This window comes from Stenella coeruleoalba (assembly GCF_951394435.1).
Source record: "Stenella coeruleoalba genome assembly, chromosome: 13".
NCBI lineage: Eukaryota > Metazoa > Chordata > Mammalia > Artiodactyla > Delphinidae > Stenella > Stenella coeruleoalba.
In genome coordinates, this window is record NC_137159.1 from 27,460,111 (window position 1) to 27,477,660 (window position 17,550).

The 17,550-nt window shown below is 34.7% G+C and overlaps 1 protein-coding gene across 1 annotated transcript in view; it reads right to left on the reverse strand.

The window, feature by feature from the left end:
• Window positions 1-2,229: 2,229 nt before the first annotated feature.
• Window positions 2,230-17,550, reverse strand: part of LOC307195714 (uncharacterized protein) — a 148,678-nt gene continuing 133,357 nt past the window's right edge. The window contains exons 5-6 of the mRNA XM_079940079.1: window positions 4,698-4,872; window positions 2,230-3,359 (exon numbers count right to left, since the gene is read on the reverse strand). Coding sequence (XP_079796205.1) covers window positions 4,751-4,872 — 122 coding nt within the window. The 3' untranslated portion in view covers window positions 2,230-3,359; window positions 4,698-4,750. The remainder of the gene's footprint in view (window positions 3,360-4,697; window positions 4,873-17,550) is intronic.

Sequence of the window (17,550 nt, forward strand, 5' to 3'; positions counted from 1 at the left end):
GATAGTGTGTGGCTCTGTGGATGGTCCTTTGTGATTGAGTTTCCAATTGGAAGTTTGAAAAATAAATGCCAAAAAACTACACTACTTCAGAGTTTTCACTAGTGTCAGTTTCTAAAAAATCTTACATGAATTACTATAATTTCAACAAAACATTGATTTTACTAACATCTTGTATTGTTGTAACTCTAAGATTTGAACAATAATGTTTACTGTGAAATATAGGAAATTTATAATTATGTGTTTTTAAATTTTTTGCATGGAAAAAGTAGGTTGATTGAGACTATGCAATCCCATCTATTCACTCTTTTTGTGATTATACTGAAGTGCCATTCTCTTCAAAACAGAAGAAAATATAGAGAGCTCAGCTGAAATGAAAGGATTATATTAGTATGAATTACTCATTCATATTAGTGATATATTCAACCAATCCAAAATATTAATTGAATAACCATTATATCCAATGCTTTTTATACATAAATTTACCTATATTGCCACAACACAATGCATATTTTGAATGCATTTAAATTATTTTACACACATATACAAAATAAGACTGCTGATGATTAAATTTCACCTCGAAGTATCTTATTAGGTGATTAAATAGTAGGTGGCACAGAGTACAGTGAATTGTACCAACTATTATTTCATCACTCACTTATAATAAGAAAACATTGAATAAAGAGTCAGTGTTGTATTTATCTGAGTTTCCCAAGCAAACAACAAAATACCTAATACGTAGGAACATAAAAATGCTGTTGGAGTGAACTGTATGTTAATAGTTACACGATTTAAGCAAGAACATGACCAAGGATAAATGTATAACTGAATAGTTATGTTCTCTCATTTTGATAAAAAAATTTCAAAATAACACTAAAAAATCAAGTTTTATTCTCAATTATTTGCTATCGTTCATTCTCTAAACAAATATTACATGAGTACTTGCCATGTAGCAAGTATCCAAGACATTTAGGGAATGGAAACGAACAAAGAGAGTCTCTGGCTTTAAGAATTTCCTGGACATGTTAGAATGTTTGCCACATGCAATACCTGAAGATGTTTATCAGAGCTTTATTCGGCATGCAGCAAAGGGCAGAGGAGGAAGTGCTTAACTCAAGGTAAGTTGTTTATCTGCTGGGGGAAAATCAGTGAAATCAGCTGAGAAAAACTGTCATGTGATATTATGGTTTAGTTATTCTGAAATGGGAAATAAAAGAATATTTTATACAGAAATATTAAGTTATTTTATGGTGTGCAAATTAAATTCTTTGCATTGAGGTTTTTTAAAATGGCAATGTTAATCATGAACTGAAGAAAAAATATAGGTGAAAAAAGAGAAATGAGTTCTATTTTTCAGGATTGGGCTGAGGGGAATATATTCCAGGCAGTGGCAATGGAAGATGCAACTTGCAGGGCTGTGAAAACTCATGGAACTTTTGAATGATGACAGGGAGTTCAGAGCCAGAGCAGAGAGGTTTTGTAGGCAGACAGGGATGAGTCTGAGAAGCAAGCAGGAGTAAGATCAAAAAAGTTCTCAAATATATTGCCAACAAGTATTTGACTTCAAGCTAGGCTCTGGGAACTCAATGACAGATGTGAATTGCAGAGGAATGACCATATTTCCATTTCAGAACAATCACACTGGCAACAATGTGGAGAGTCAGAAGGGAGGCCAGAATGTGAGCACTCAAATGAAGAAAAAATGAGCATGAGCCCAATGCCAGCAGAAATAGGGTGGAGGAGAGGGCTTCAAGAAAGGTTTAGGATGTAGAGTCTGTAAGACTTTCTGATTGATTTGGAATGAAGGGGAGGAACTGCCAAAGGAAGATTCAAGGACCACCCCAATTTACTGGTTAGCAAAACTTAACTTATCACACATACTTGTGATAACTATAAACTGAGATTTTAAAATATCTTATTTATACTTGAATTTCAGCGGTAACCTAAACATTTCCTAATAAAACTTGCCTATAATTATGATTCCTTCTATTTTTTCCTAATACTCAAAAGCAGTGATTTTACATTTCATGTAATCATGGTATAAGTGGCATGAGAAATACTAATTGCAGAATATTTACTTCAATAAGCCTTTTTCTCATGTGTTTGAATATTTCAAAACATAGTTCACGACATTAAAGAAAAAAAAAGATATAGTTAATTCTAAAAGGCACCATGAAATGCAAAAGTGCAACCTATACTTAAAAAAACATGAAAACATTGAGTATTTGTCCACATACACTGCCCACTGATTTGCAGCAGCAGTAATTCATGTAAAAGCTATCATGTAATATACATGAGGTTGCTTTTCTACAATCTTGCAGAAAGGATACTTGGAAGTATCCTTTTGTACCAAAACTGGAATCATTTTTCTGATGATAGGGTAAAGTAAGGTGAAGCTTTGCATTTCATGAGTAGTCAGTAAATGTAGGTGGGTGAAATCATTTATTCCTTTCAAACAGATCACAAAATGTGTTATTCTTGATGATTTCCAACAATATTATAAGTCCTTGAAGTAGCACATGTATTTGCAGAAAAAAAAATAATATACACATAAGCAAAGCAGGGTGAAAGAAACAAAAATTTACCCATGATCCCAATAGCGATTATATATATATCTGAAAGAGAGAGAGAGAGGTTGCTAGCTAACTGACTAGGTAATCAGACTCCCTAAGCAAAGTCTACCATTACAGGGATTCTAGGAATCTAGGGGTGGGCAGGAATATAGTGATTCTAGTACGTCATAGTGCTTAGTCACTGGGGAAGCAGTCTGGTAAGAACACATTGGCCAATCTTGGGGAAGCTGGAGGCTGTCAACCAGCTATCCTTCCTGCAGAAGTCTTCCTTGAATAGAGATGTAAGCAAGACACCTCCCATCCATCCCTTGCTTCATACAGATTCTCTTCTCTGTGCATGAGGTTTGGAAAACAGCTCCTTCATCATTTTCTTTTTAAGCTTTGTATATGCATTTTTCTTTTGAACCAGAATCATTTTTTAAATTAATTAAAAAAAATTTTTGGCCTTGTCCAGTCTTTGTTGCTGTGTGCAGGCTTTCTCTAGATGCGGGGAGTGGGGGCTGCTCTTCATTGTGATGAGCGGGCTTCTCATTGCAGTGGCTTCTCTTGTTGTGGAGCACAGGCTCTAGGCACACGGGCTTCAGTAGTTGAGGCATGAGGGCTCAGTAGCTGTCGCTCACGGGCTCTAGAATGCAGGCTCAGTAGTTGTGGCACACGGGCTTAGTTGCTCCGCGGCATGTGGGATCTTTCCAGAACAGGGCTCAAACCCGTGTACCCTGCATTGGCTGGCGGATTCTTAACCACTGTGCCACCAGGGAAGTCCCTTCTCCGTAGTTCTTGTCCGTGTTTCTGAGGAGAAACTTATGAGAGGTTAGTGGGAAGAGGTACAGACACCATTGCTGCAGGTAGGTTCAGGGTACCATTAATACTCATCCTCTCCCTCCTCAAACACCTATACTAATTTCCTCCTACCCTGAATTATTACCACAGGATTTGGTAGCTTACCTGGCTTTATGACCCAGGATTAGCTATATAATTTTCTGTGTTCAGTGCAAAATGAAATGTAGGACTCCTTGTTCAAAAATTACTAAGAATTTCAAAACAGTGACAGCAGAGCAATAGACCAAGCATGAGGTTCTTTTAAGTATGGGGCCCTTCATTTGACCTGTGGGACTGCCCAGGTCAGATGCCCATGAATCTGGCCCTGTTGTGGCCCAAACTTAAATTTCTAAAGGGACTGAGACCTTGGTAATCACCCCTCTGTCTGGCTGGGGTTGCTGCCTCCATCCACTCACAGGTACAACTGGGTAAGTTCCAAATTTCATAATGAGAATGCATAATCATTACTGAACTGAGCATAAGGAATTGGATTAATATCAAGATTTTAGGTGTGGAAATGGTAAATAGGAGCTTAGAATTCACTAAATTATAAAACTGAAGAATGTTTCAATGTTTATGCCAGTTGAATGGTATTCTTTTAACAATGTTACTTTGTTTTCATATGTGATGGGAACCTCCTAATTCCTGAAAAGACCTGTGACTTCTGAAAAAAATAAACAATATCTTGAAGTTTTGTGACTTCACACCTACTTTGTAAACTAATTGAGCTGAAGATTGGTGTTTAAAATTCTTGTGTTTTCGAGTGGACAGCTTGTGAAAAAAATTGAGGAAAAAATAATACTTACTGGAAAATAAGAAATTTATTTGGTAAAGTATAAAAATATTCTATTGGAGAAGTGAATATGGCCTGTGCATTACTTATTAATAATAATAAATATTTACAAAGCACCTTCTAGGTACTAGGAAAAGTTCTAATTGCTTTACATTTTTTTATTATATGATAAATGCCCCCATTTTATGGATAAGGAAACAGAATAAGTAAATATAGGTAAAAATTTAAGAGTTACAGTCTTAATCAGTTTTTAAAATTAATTACAAATTAATAAAATTCATGTTCTGGTATAAATTAAATTGTGTTTTGAATCATTTACTTTTAAAAATTTTGTTTTAATTTTACTCAAAGAGAAAAAATATACTTCTGAGTTTGATTAGAGAGAAAAGTGGTCACATTTCAGGAACTAGGTAATATATGATCTTTATATACAATGCCAGCACCCAGGAAGAGACTGCCTATCATAAGTTGTTTTTTCTCAAAATAACATCTTTATGGAAATATAGTTTACTTACCATACATTTTACCACTTTAAAGTGTGCAATGTTTAGCATTAGTGGTTAAGTGTTCATTGTTTGGTGTATTCACAGAGTTCTGCAAGCATCACCACTATCTCATTTTGGAATATTTGCATCACCCCAGGAAGAAATCCTTTAGCAATCTCTCCCCTGTCCTTCCTCTTCTTAACTCCTATTAAATTCATAAGTTTTTCAAAATTGAAAAAAGTCACATTGAATCCTAACCTGAGGCCCCATTTTTTGTTTGTTTGTTTGTTTTTAAGCTGTGAGAGACTTATTTGTTTGAAGTTTATGATAATTTTGTTTTTTGATAATTTTGTTTTTGTAAAGAGATTTACAATGCCAAATTACTGAGTGTTTGATAGTAATGTTAATTTAAATGTGTTACACTAGATATAACAAAATTCAGATTTTTCCTTATGTAGTATGTTTAAGATGGGTTGCTTGTATATTTTAACCCCTTAACATGACTCTGCATTGAATTTCTATGGCAACTGCATTTCTGCAAAAACATAAAAACATTCAGAGGCTGTGCCCTCTCTCTCCTTTTCCTGTTGCCTTTCAGATCAGGAGAACATGTCTCTCCAGAAGTCACTGGAATGCCCTACATACATTTATTATTATTGCTATTTCCATCCCCCAAATTAATATCAAAACTACCATGATAGATTTGTAAAGAAACCATTTAGGACTACTCATGAGAAAGAAAATTATCTTGGATAATGACAGAAAAGAAAAAAAAAGTACAGTTAGAAGATAGGAAGTCAAATTCAAACTGTTTGGCCTAATCCTGAATGTATCATTTTCATTATATAGCCAACTTCTGCTGTGCCCACTTGACTTTATGGCTTAATGATATGATTATGCCCAGTTGACGATGAGTAGCTCTGGTCATAGGATCACCCAAAATCCTAGTCATGTTTAAATAGAACATAGTGGTATGTGAGAAGCTCTTACTCAAACTAAGAGTAATTTACTGTCACAGCAACCAAGACTTTGTCCCCCAACTTCAATTAGGCTATGATGTTTTATCATAATATTTCATTCCTCTCAGATTTCCTATCTTTGGTTATAGGACCAGATGGTTTCACTGGTGAATTCTACCAAATATTATAAGAAGTCATACCATTCCCTCTCAAACTTCTCCAAAACACAGATGAGGAAAGAACACTTTGAAATTTATCTTACAAGCCATCATTACCTGATACAAAAGCCAGACAAGGATATACAAAAAAAATAAATTACAGGTCAATATATGATGAACATAAATGCAAAATTACCCAATAAAATATTAGTAGATCAAATTCAACAGTACATTAAAAGGATCATACACCATGATCAAGTGGGCTTTGCTTCTGGGATGCAAGGATGGGTCAACACTTGCAAATTAATCAATGTGATTCACCACATTACAAAATAAAGGATAAAATCCTGTGATTATCTTGATAGATGCAGAAAAAGCATTTGACAAATTCAACATCTTTTCCTAATAAAAAACTCTTAACAAAGTGGATATAGAAGAAATTTATCTCAACATAATAAAGGCCCTATATAACAAGCCCACAGCTAACATCATAATCAGTGATGAAAAGCTGAAACCTATTGCTCCAAGATCAGGAATATGACAAGAATGCCTGTTCTCACTATTATTTAACACAATACTGGCAGTCCTAGTCAGAGTAATTAGTCAAGAAAAAGAAATAAAAAGCATTCAAATCAGAAAATAATAATTTAAATTGTCTCTGCTTGCAGATGATATGATATAATATTTATAGTAGACTTCACCAAAAGACTGTTATAACTAATAAACAGTTTCAGTAAAGTTGCAAGATACAAAATCAATATACAAAGGTCAATTGTGTTTCTAATACACAATTATTATTACACATTATTACACTAATAATACCTATCAGAAAGAGAAGTTAAGAAAACGATCTCATTTACAATTGCATTAAAAAGAATAAAATACTTGGTAATAAGTTTGATCAAGGAGGTGAAGGATTTGTACACTCAAGAATTGTTCCAGATTGAATGTTGAGCATCTTTTCATGTACCTGTTGGCCACTTGGGTGTCTTCTTAGGAAAATGTCTACTTAGTTCTTCTACCCATTTTTTAGTTGGATTATTTTGTATTGAGTTGTATGAGTTCCTTATATATTTTGGACATTACCCTTTACTCTGTATATGGTTTGCAAAAATTTTCTCCCATTCTGTAGGTAGCCTTTTCATTTTGTTGATTGCTTCTTTAGCTGTGAAGAAGCTTTTTAGTTTGATATAGTCCCACTTGTTGATTTCTGCTTTTGTTGCTTGTGTTTTTGGTGTCAAATCCAAAAAATCATTGCCAAGATCAATGTTAAGGAGCTTTCCAAAGGAGAAACTAACGCACCTTTGTAAGCAATTATACTCCAATAAAGATGTTAAAAAGAAAAAAACCAAACAAACAAAAAAAGAAACATCCTCACAGATACACCCAGAGTAATGTTTTACCAAATATCTGGCCACCCTGTGGCCCAGTCAAGTTGAGGTATAAAATAAACCATCACACCTTCCATAAAACTCATTTCTTTGAAAAATAATTAGCAGAACAGGAATGTTTTTGAAACCCATATACACTGGCAGAAATATATAATAATAATTTATTCTAGTGACAAGACCAGTGATATTCTCAGGATGGAAGCTATTCAAAATAGTTAACTTGTTACCAGGTAGATAGTAAATCTCAAGAAATTATGTGATTTTGGAGCTTGGTTTTGGTCTCTTTTTCTTACAAGTTGGACATTTGGCAGTAGCAGTAGCTAGATTAGCCTTAGTTAGTGAGAATCCATGCTGTTGGCCTCTCTCTCTGCCATCATGACCACTCCATCCTCTAAACAATGTCTCATGAAGGCCTTCATAGCACTAACTATTTGAAGAGATTAACATGCTATCCTGAAAGCAATGGATTCATGTGCTGTGCTCTGCAATGTTTAGATAGTCCGAGATCCCTTTGGATTACATTATAGCAGAGGAAAAGGAATTACAGCTCAACAGCAAAATTTGCAAGTGTTTATTACACATTTGAAGTGAGCAAAAACTCTCCCTGATCCTCTTTTCTTACTGAAATAGAAAAGAATGCACATGCCAAAACAATGTCCATATACCAGAACCTGAGGCTCTATCTGTTCTAACAAAGTTACCACATCCATCATGGCAACTTCAATCAGGGCAACTACTGGGCTGAGCTTGCAGCGGTCTACAGTCACCTTCCAGGATCCATCTGGTTTTTGCAAGATCATTGCTAGGTAACTTAACTGGGGATGTGATAAGGACCACCATCCTTGCATCTGTTAGAAACTCATGGCTGATATAAATCTCCTAAACTCTATATAATACATATATGATACAATTTTTATTTATATATTTTTACTTACTTTCTCATGACAGGAACACTTTCAGAGGCTTCCATGTGGCTTTCCCTATTTTGGTAGTTATCTACAACCAAGGACCCAATCTGGAAGTTGTACTAACTTCCAAGTATGTTAATACCAATTAAACATTCAGGGTCCAGGGAAATGACCATCAGGTGGTCTATGTAAGTGATTTATTACCTGTCTCCCATATGCCCCCATACATATAGGAAGGCCACAATAATGTTTCAAAGTATTCGTAGTTCAATATCACAGAAACCCTATAACCTATACCAACAGTGCTAAAAATATGAGTAATCCCCATCTCCCAATTTATGGTCAAGTGAGTAAATGGCCATAATTTTCTTGGGGAAAAATGCAGCAAATCATTGCTTTGTATACATGCTATGGTATTGCAATTGTTCCACTTGGAACCACTATTTAGTGGGCTCTGAACAATGGTCCCCAGTCTGAAACCTATGCAAGGAATCATGACATATTTATTAGGGTGGCTATCCTCAGACGCCCAATCACCAAACCTTGATTTCTTCTGCTGGTTCAAGCTGAGTAGTGACTTTGTCAGCCACCAATCTATTTTGCCCCTAGGGAGGTCATATTCTATTAACCATCCTTGTAAGTCCCTGTGTATCTGGTTCCCAGGGCTATTACTCCAACTTTGCTAGTGATCACAACATATGTGGTTAAGTACCACCTGGTTACTGACAGTTAACTGCTGCCACCTACACTCTACTATTTTAAAGTCCATTCATGGACATTGTTTTCAGCTAGATAAATTCTGTAACAGTATTTTCTATCTCCAGCCCTAAAATGAAAAGTAGAGACACTACTGAATTTTTTTTTTTTTCTGTACACGGGCCTCTCACTGTTGTGGCCTCTCCCTTTGCAGAGTACAGGCTCCGTACGCACAGGCCCAGCGGCCATGGCTCACGGGCCCAGCTGCTCCGCGGCATGTGGGATCCTCCCGGACCGGGGCACGAACCCGCGTCCCCTGCATCGGCAGGCGGACTCTCAACCACTGCGCCACCAGGGAAACCCCTGAACTTTTTAATGATGCTGCTTCCTGTCTCACCAGGCCATTCATATGGCCTTGATAAATTTCGTGTCCTTAGGCCTTCCCAAGGAACATAACCATCATGCTTATCTTCTGACTGTACATATTACATCCATTCTAGCATGTCTACTTCTCTGAACTTTTTAATTTCTTTATCCATCATCTGACATTGCAGTTCATGCACTTTAATTTTGCTCAGCTTGGCCACTGTGTGTACCATGCCATGTACTGGGAGCCACCTTATTAGTTTGTACAATCTCCTGAGGTTCTTTCCAGGACACTAAATCCTTTATCTCCAAAGAATATTCTCAGGTAAATAAATTCTTCCCTTTCCAATTCTATGTTCCAGTCCCTTTGATAAAGAATCTTCTAACACAGTGCCACTCATACATTCCAGATGGCTACTGATACATGTCAGATAGGTTTGCAGCATCTTTAAATTACACTACTTTGTTTATGAAGCCAAGTGCATCCTCAGTTGCTTGATATTGTGACTTAAAACCTAGGTATAAGCCAAGTGGCCAGGAGGGAAAGTGAGGGCAGATCTTGAGTGGTATATCTGCTGCCTTTCAGGATTATTGAGATGACTGCTCTTAGCAAAAAGGAATGGAACACTTCTGCAGGCTTAGAAGGTTCAGAAGAGTCAGAGGAATCAAAATCTTCAGGAGCAATCATCCGCATGTCTAGATTCTGTGTGTTAAAGCTTTAGATTTTCCCAATGGGGGCAATGCCCTTGGTATAACAAATCTGCCAAGTTTAACTTCCTTTGAAGTTAGTCGCACAGACTAATAAATCTCAGGCCTCATGTTTGGCTTTCTCTGCACTCCTGCTGCAAAACGAGGGCTTCTTTGCCTCTACCAAGGAGTCCCTTTGGCTTTCACATCTCATTTTTATTTCATTCTTATTTTCTTTATCATTCTATTATCATTCTGTAGAGAAATTATAGCCCATAAGAGTGTGACAGAGAGGGGACTGGAATTATAGAAATTGAGGAAGGTATTAATGGTCTCCTTGCTCCTGGATGAATTCATGTCCATGTTCATAAGAGTGCACTCTCACTTGTGAATCCCATCATATCACTTCCTTTCCCTAATCTCTTCAGGATAAACCATATATATATATAACAAGAGTGTATTATCTATTCCCCACCGAAATAGTAAACTCATTTCCTGTTGCTCCCTTTTGTGGCATTTTAAATTCTCAAAAAATATGTAAATATAGAGAAGATCAATAATTATCAACATATGTCCAATCGTGTTTTGGCTCTGCCCAAAACACGATTACTTTAAGGTTACTTTAGGATTACTTCAGAGCTACTTTAACCCCTGAATAGTATACATGAAAATCCTAAACATAACATTTCATCGGGGAAAAAATAGCATAAGGACTAAAAATATACAAAATAAGACAAAAGCTTTTCCAGCTATCCACCCACAAATTTAACAATAAACCCTTAATATTAAAAAATCTAGTCAGTGTATATATCTGCATGATGTATCATAATTTATTTCCAAAGTTGTTTTATTGAAATCAGAATCCCAACAGGGCTCAGAATATTGAGAGCTTGGTTGATTATTCTCTTGTCTTTAAGTCTATAAGTTGTCCCTCTCTCTTTTTTCCATGAAGTTTATTCTTCCTTGTGGGTGGTCATTTGCCTTGTAGATTTAACAAAATTTTGCATTTTTCTGTGTGTATTCCTGTTTTATTTTTAACATATTTCTCCGATTTTCATGTTTTTCTTTTTTAACAAATTAGTGATTGGGACCTACAGTTTTGATTCAGATTTGACTGGTAAGAGTTCTTCATAGTTGATGCGCTACACTTCTTATTTTTCACATTAGGGAGCACATAATATCTGGTTGTCTCAAGTTTTATGTTCTTAAAATTAATCACTAGGTTCATTCACTTAAAATCCCCCTCGATGTGTTATGATTCTTAAACACTAATACATTTAGATGTACTGTTTTCTCTATGGTTTTGAGTGCCCACAGCATACTTTACTTATATAGCATTATAATAATTATTTTAAAGAAATAAAGCAATTAACAAGGATTAATGTGCAAGAATGCTTATTATGGAATGTTTGGGGATAGAAAAAATTAGAAACACATTTACTATCAAGTAATAAAGGCACAGATAAATTATGTGGTACTTGCATAAGATGGAATGTTTTGTAGGTATTAACATGCTTTCAAAAAATATTTAATAACATGGAAAATGTTCTTAATGTAATGCTACATCAAAAAGTGCTGAAGACACAGATTGTTCCTTAAAAAAATACAAAAGCTTATCAAATGTAATTTCAAGAGCAAAGAAATAATATGTAATTTTAACTTCCTAGTGTTTCTGAGCGTCTGTAAATATACTAAATTTTAATTTAGGATAATGGATAATAAGAACCAATATTACTAAATATCAACAAACTGATTTGTAATTATATATGGCTGAATAAAGTTGTTTCTTTTGCCCTTTTCTCAGTAATTTGGTGCCAACAACAAAAGTAAAAATTAATGAAAAATATTTTAAGTGCATCTTCAGTAAGAATAAAAAATACTTTTTTACCTCTCAAAAGAAGATTTTGTTAGCATAAGGAAATATGACCAAGCTGAGGAAGAACTGTGAGATCATAAGATTAACAATACAGATCTCAATAACACAAAACAAAGTTCTAAAATTAGGTGACTATCCTTGTGTTTCCTGAATTAAAGTTTGGGAAAAGGAGCAGGTTTCTTCAGGAGAATTAATGAGTGCTAAGAAAACACATCGAAACCAAATGTATGGATAAGGTTTTCTCGTATAGAGTTGCTGGCATAGCAATCAAGTGAGGACAACTCGAAATCCCCATAAGAATGACAAATAAATTATGAAGAATCCAGAATATGTGCTATGAAGGTATTTTGAAAAAGTTATAAATCTATAAACAGACATGAAAAAGTCTCTAAATCTTACCATCAAATAGAAAGCAAAATCCAAAACAATACAGAATATTAGTCCAATGTTTATATTTCCATCAATTTGAATAGTTTACATTTAACAAATTTCATGAATTAAACATATAGACAAAACATTCATATTATTTTTATTTTAAATTTTGTTTTGTTGAACACTGGTTAGTTTGAGCATTTCATTGTATTTATCACAGTTTTTACATTTGCTTTCCTGAATTTCTTCTTCCTGGCATTTATTCAATATAATATTTACCTTTCTTTTTTAATGAAATCTCTTGCCCCTATATTGATTATTTTGCATTGCAGAAATTATTTCTCTATTTTGAGATTTGTTTAAACTTTTTGAAGCTTTTGGTGTTTAACCAAATCATTATGTCTGCTTTTACTGTGTAGCTCAGAGTTTGTTATCTCCTGTATTATTTCAGTAATTTTATGCTCTATATATTTAAGTCCTTATTCCATCTGAATTTTATTTTGATTTGTATTTTAAAATCTATATAAGGAGACCAACCATCTGCTAACTAAAATGTACATATGTATTTTGCATTATCATATCATGATATCTGTGCCCTACAGAAATCTCTGAATAAAGTATACTACTGTATTTGAGGGGACGGACGGGGGGACAGCGTGTCCTTAAAGAGAATAACTTACCATCAAGAGAAGAGTAGGTCCTTCGAGAGAAAACAGAAACCTAACAGAAAATGTTAACTTGCTGGACAAGAGAAAACACGTTTCAAGTTTCTCCTTAACCACTATTCTACAGAATGCCAAGCACTTGAGAGTATTCACTTTTGACAGTAGGGGATAGAGTGTATTAAATAATTTTGATACTCACTAGCTGATCCCATGAAGATGGGCTGCTGCTTCGGTTGCTTTGGAAAACCATAAATATCTATTTAAAACTCAGTTTGTGAACATCTGTGGTTAAGTTAACCAAATATTTTATCAATGTTTCTTCATGCATTCTCAGTTCCATGAGGTGAAAACGTGCTTCATTTATCCCCCCTCAGTCCACCATTCACCAGAGGAAAGTTCTCCTTCGTTTGCAGCATTATGTTTTTATCAGATCAAATATTGGGCAATTATCAGCTTCATCTTGACTTGTGTCTTCAGAAATGTTGAAAGGAATCTGAAACTAGTAACTGATAAATAACTATGTCACTTTCTGGATTAAAAAAAAATCTTGTAATTTGTAAAAGTGACTGTTTCATGAAGTTACAATTTTCTGTAGATTGGATTTTATTTTCCACCTTCTTTCACTTAACTATTTTCTCATCACACCTAGTTTCTATTATTTTCTTCTGAATTCTGAGAAAAATTGAGTAGGTATGTATGCCGAGTATGTATTTCATTGCATTGATTTTCTAAGGAATATAACTTGCTGCTTACTGCTATCACAATGATTTTAAATTTGATAATTCTGTTTTTAATCAAGAATAATAATTTCTTTATAATCTCTAGAATAATAAAGAGGCAATGATAGCTTTGAATCAGGTCGAAAATGGAGTGGTGGCTAGACTGTGGGTTTCTGGGGTTCTAGGTATGTCCCAACCACATCTGGGGCTTCCCATGTCTAGAGGCGCCTCAAGCAAGGAGGGCTTAGCTCACACTTGGAAGGCCCCTATTTACTTTGTCACGTTCCCCAGGGTGAGAGTCAGCTTGCTGAACGCCTTCCCGTTTGCACCAGAGAAAAGATAAGAACCCAAGTTTTTGCCTATCCCCACCTTTGCGTCAGGTCCAAGCACTTTTCCTAGAGATATGGTAACAATTCTTTATTCCATAACCCTCATTTGAAGCCACTTCTGACCTGCAATGAAGATGAATAAAGAAAACCTGGACCATTGTTCTACATCATGGACCACAGCTCAGATTTGGACTATTCTTGCACATGGACCAGTAAAATGTATAGGACCTTAAGCCCATGTTCTTTATTTGCATCAAATGATGACCAGTAGACTGATTTTCCATCATTTTTCTTGTAGCAGGAGATGAATTAAATAAATAACTTAGGTAAAAAAAGAAAAGGAGAGAAAAAAAGGTAAAGTTAAGAGGAAGACCATGTATCACTCCCCCTTTTCTTGTTGCCCTAGATTCCATCCTTCCAAGCAAGGAATCATAGCATTTATATATATACACACACACACACACACACACACACACACACACATATATATATATACACACACACACACACATATATATAACATATACATGCACATATATATACACACGTTATTTATGTTTTGTGCAAATAAACATTCTGCACACTATATAAAAGACAAAAATTGATCAGTTACAATTAAAGTTCCCACTACTCAGCACTGTGCAAAGAGAAAATTGGAAAAATCAGTTCAAGATTAGTTCTCACTTTGATGCAATGGTCTCAGCAGAGGTGGATCTAGAGGAAGTGTAAGGTGGCAGGTCTTCTATGATAAATGGCTTATTAGAGGAGAGTATGAATTGGTAATAAAAAACATGGGATTTCAGTTCACAATACTGATATAATTTGTGAGGTGAAAATAGCTAAGAATTTTTCAAAAATAATGACAGACACCAAACCATAGATCAAGGACTCAGAGGAGTCCAAGTGGGATAAATAATAAAAAAACTTTCACCTGGCATGTTGTGTTCAAACTACAGAAAATCAAAGAAAAAGTCTTGAAACACACACACAGAAAAACAACACCTTACCTATGAAGAAAGAAGTATAAGATTTATAGCAGACTTCTTGTCATCAACAATGCAAGCAAAAAGAGAGTGGAGAGAAATATTTAAAATGTTGAAATAAAGGAATCACCAAGCTAGAATTCTGTATTAAGGAAAATTGTTCCTCAAAAATGAAGGAGAAATAAAGACTTTCTCAAATGAACAAAAATGAGGAATTTTTCACCAGTAGATCTGCCTTTCAAAAAATGTTTAAAGAAGTTTAATTTTTTTAAAGCTTAGAGAAAGAAAATGATGCAGGTTAGAAACTGAGATCTACATAAAGAAATGAAGGGCATTAGAGAGGGAACACATAAAGGTAAAATAAACCCCTTTCTTTTTCTTACTTGATTTAATATATAAGTGTTCAAACTAACAAGAGCAACAATATACTGGATGAGTATAGCTTATTGATAAGTGAAATGAGTGACATCAATGTTAGAAGGGATGAATATGAAATATTTTAAGGTACCTACACACTCATAAAATAATATAGACCTATCTAGAAGTGGACTTGTAAATACATGTTGTCAATACATGTTGCCATCCTTAGGGCAACCAATAAAATCATTTTTTAAAAAGAAGTATAACTGATTTGTTAAGAAATGAGAGAAAACAGAATCATATAAAAAGCCTAATTAAACCAGATAAGGCAGAAAAGGGGTAGAATATTAAAAAAATAAGAAATAAGAAGTGCAATGAATAGGGAACAGTACAGAATGGGGAGAAATTAATGCAACTATACACATAATCACTTTAAATGTGAATGGATTAAATGCAACTATAAAAATTAAAAACAGAAAATGACAGAGGGGATAAAAAAAACAACTGACTATATGTTGTCTGCAAGAAACCCACTTTAAAAAGAAAGACATAGATTATAAGTAAAGTGATGAAGAAAACTATACCACACTAACACTAATGAAGGGAAAGCTGGAGTAGCTATATTAATGTCAGGCAAAGCAGACTTCAAACAAGGATAATTATCAGGGATAGAGAGAGGCATTACATAACGATAAGGGGGTCAATTTTCTAAGAAGACTTCATCCTTAATGTGTATGTGCATAACAGCAAAGTACCAAAATAAGTGAGGCAAAAACAGATAGAATGGCAAGATGAAATAAACAACTCTATTATTATAGTTGGAGACCTCAACAGACCTCTATCAGTAATTGACAGATTCTGTTTACAGAAAATCAGTGAGCATACAGTTGAACTGAACCACCATCATTATCAACTGTATCTAATTGACATTTATAAAATACTTATCCAACAGCAGAAGATTACAGTCATCCCTTGGTATCTGAAGGGGATTGCTCCCAGGAGCCCCTGCATATACCAAAATCTGCTGATGCTCAAGTCCCTCATATAAAATGTAGTAGTAAAATGAATGGAAATTTCGATCCAAGTTGATTGAATCCACAGATGCGAAACCCAAGAATTTGAAGGGCTGACTATATATTTCTTAAAAACAATGCAGGTATAAGTGGACCTGCCCAGTTCAAACCCATGTTATTTAAGAGTCAACTGCACATTCCTCTCAAGCTCACATGGAACATTCACCAAGATACATCACATTCAGGGACATGAAACACACCTCAAACACATTTTAAAAGAATTGAAATCATCCAAAGTATGCTCTCAGAACACAATGGAAATAAACTAGAAATCAATAACAGAAAGTGGCTAGAGAATCCCAAAGTATTTGGAGATTAAACAAACAACACACTTGTAAATAACACATGGGTCAAAAAAGAAATGCCAAGTGATATTAAAAATAATTTGAACTTAGTGAAAATTGAAATAAAACCTATCAAAATTTATGAGATGCAGTGAAAGCAATGCTTAGGGGGAAATTTATAGCATTGAATGCATATTTTTTAGAAAAATAAAGATCTAAAACCAAAAATGTAAGCTTTCACCTTAGGATAATAGAGAAAGAAGAGCAGTATAAACCAAAAGAAAGAAGAAGTAACAAACTTAAAGCAGATATTAATGAATCTTAAAATAAGAAATATCAATAGAGACAATGAGAAAATTAATGAAACAAAAAGGTGGTTCTTTGAAAACATTAATATAATCAATACACTTCTAGCCAGGCTAAGAATAAATATAAAGACATAAGTTACCAACACCAGAAATGAAAGAGGGGCCATCATTTAAAAATATAGTAGACTATTATGAAAAACTGTATGATCCCAAATTTGACAATTTGAATGAAATGGACTAATGCTTGAAAGACACACCATACCAAAACTGACACAAGGAGAAACAGATCATCTTAATAGGCCCATATCTATTACAGAAATTCAAACAATAATTATTCTTCCAGAAGAGAAAGCACCAGGCCCAGATTTTTTCACTGGTGAACTCTACCAATCATTTAAGAAAGAAATGATCCCAAATCTCTTTAGTATCCTCCAGAAAAGAGAAACAGAGGGCACACTTCCTCACTCATTCTTTGAGACCAGAATTGCCCCCATAACAAAACCAGAAAAAGACAAGAACACTACAGTCCGATATATCTCATGGGTAGCTGCAAAAATCCTAACCAAAATTATAGCTCACTGCATCCAAAGATGTATAGAAAGAATGTACTCCATAACCAACTAGGATTATCCCAGGTATTCAAAGCTGTCTAAACATTCAATAATCAGTGTAAATCCATTGCATCAAAAGGCTAAAGAAGAAAATTTTGCAGCAGTATTACCTCAGACATGTTACCTTGCATTCTCGTG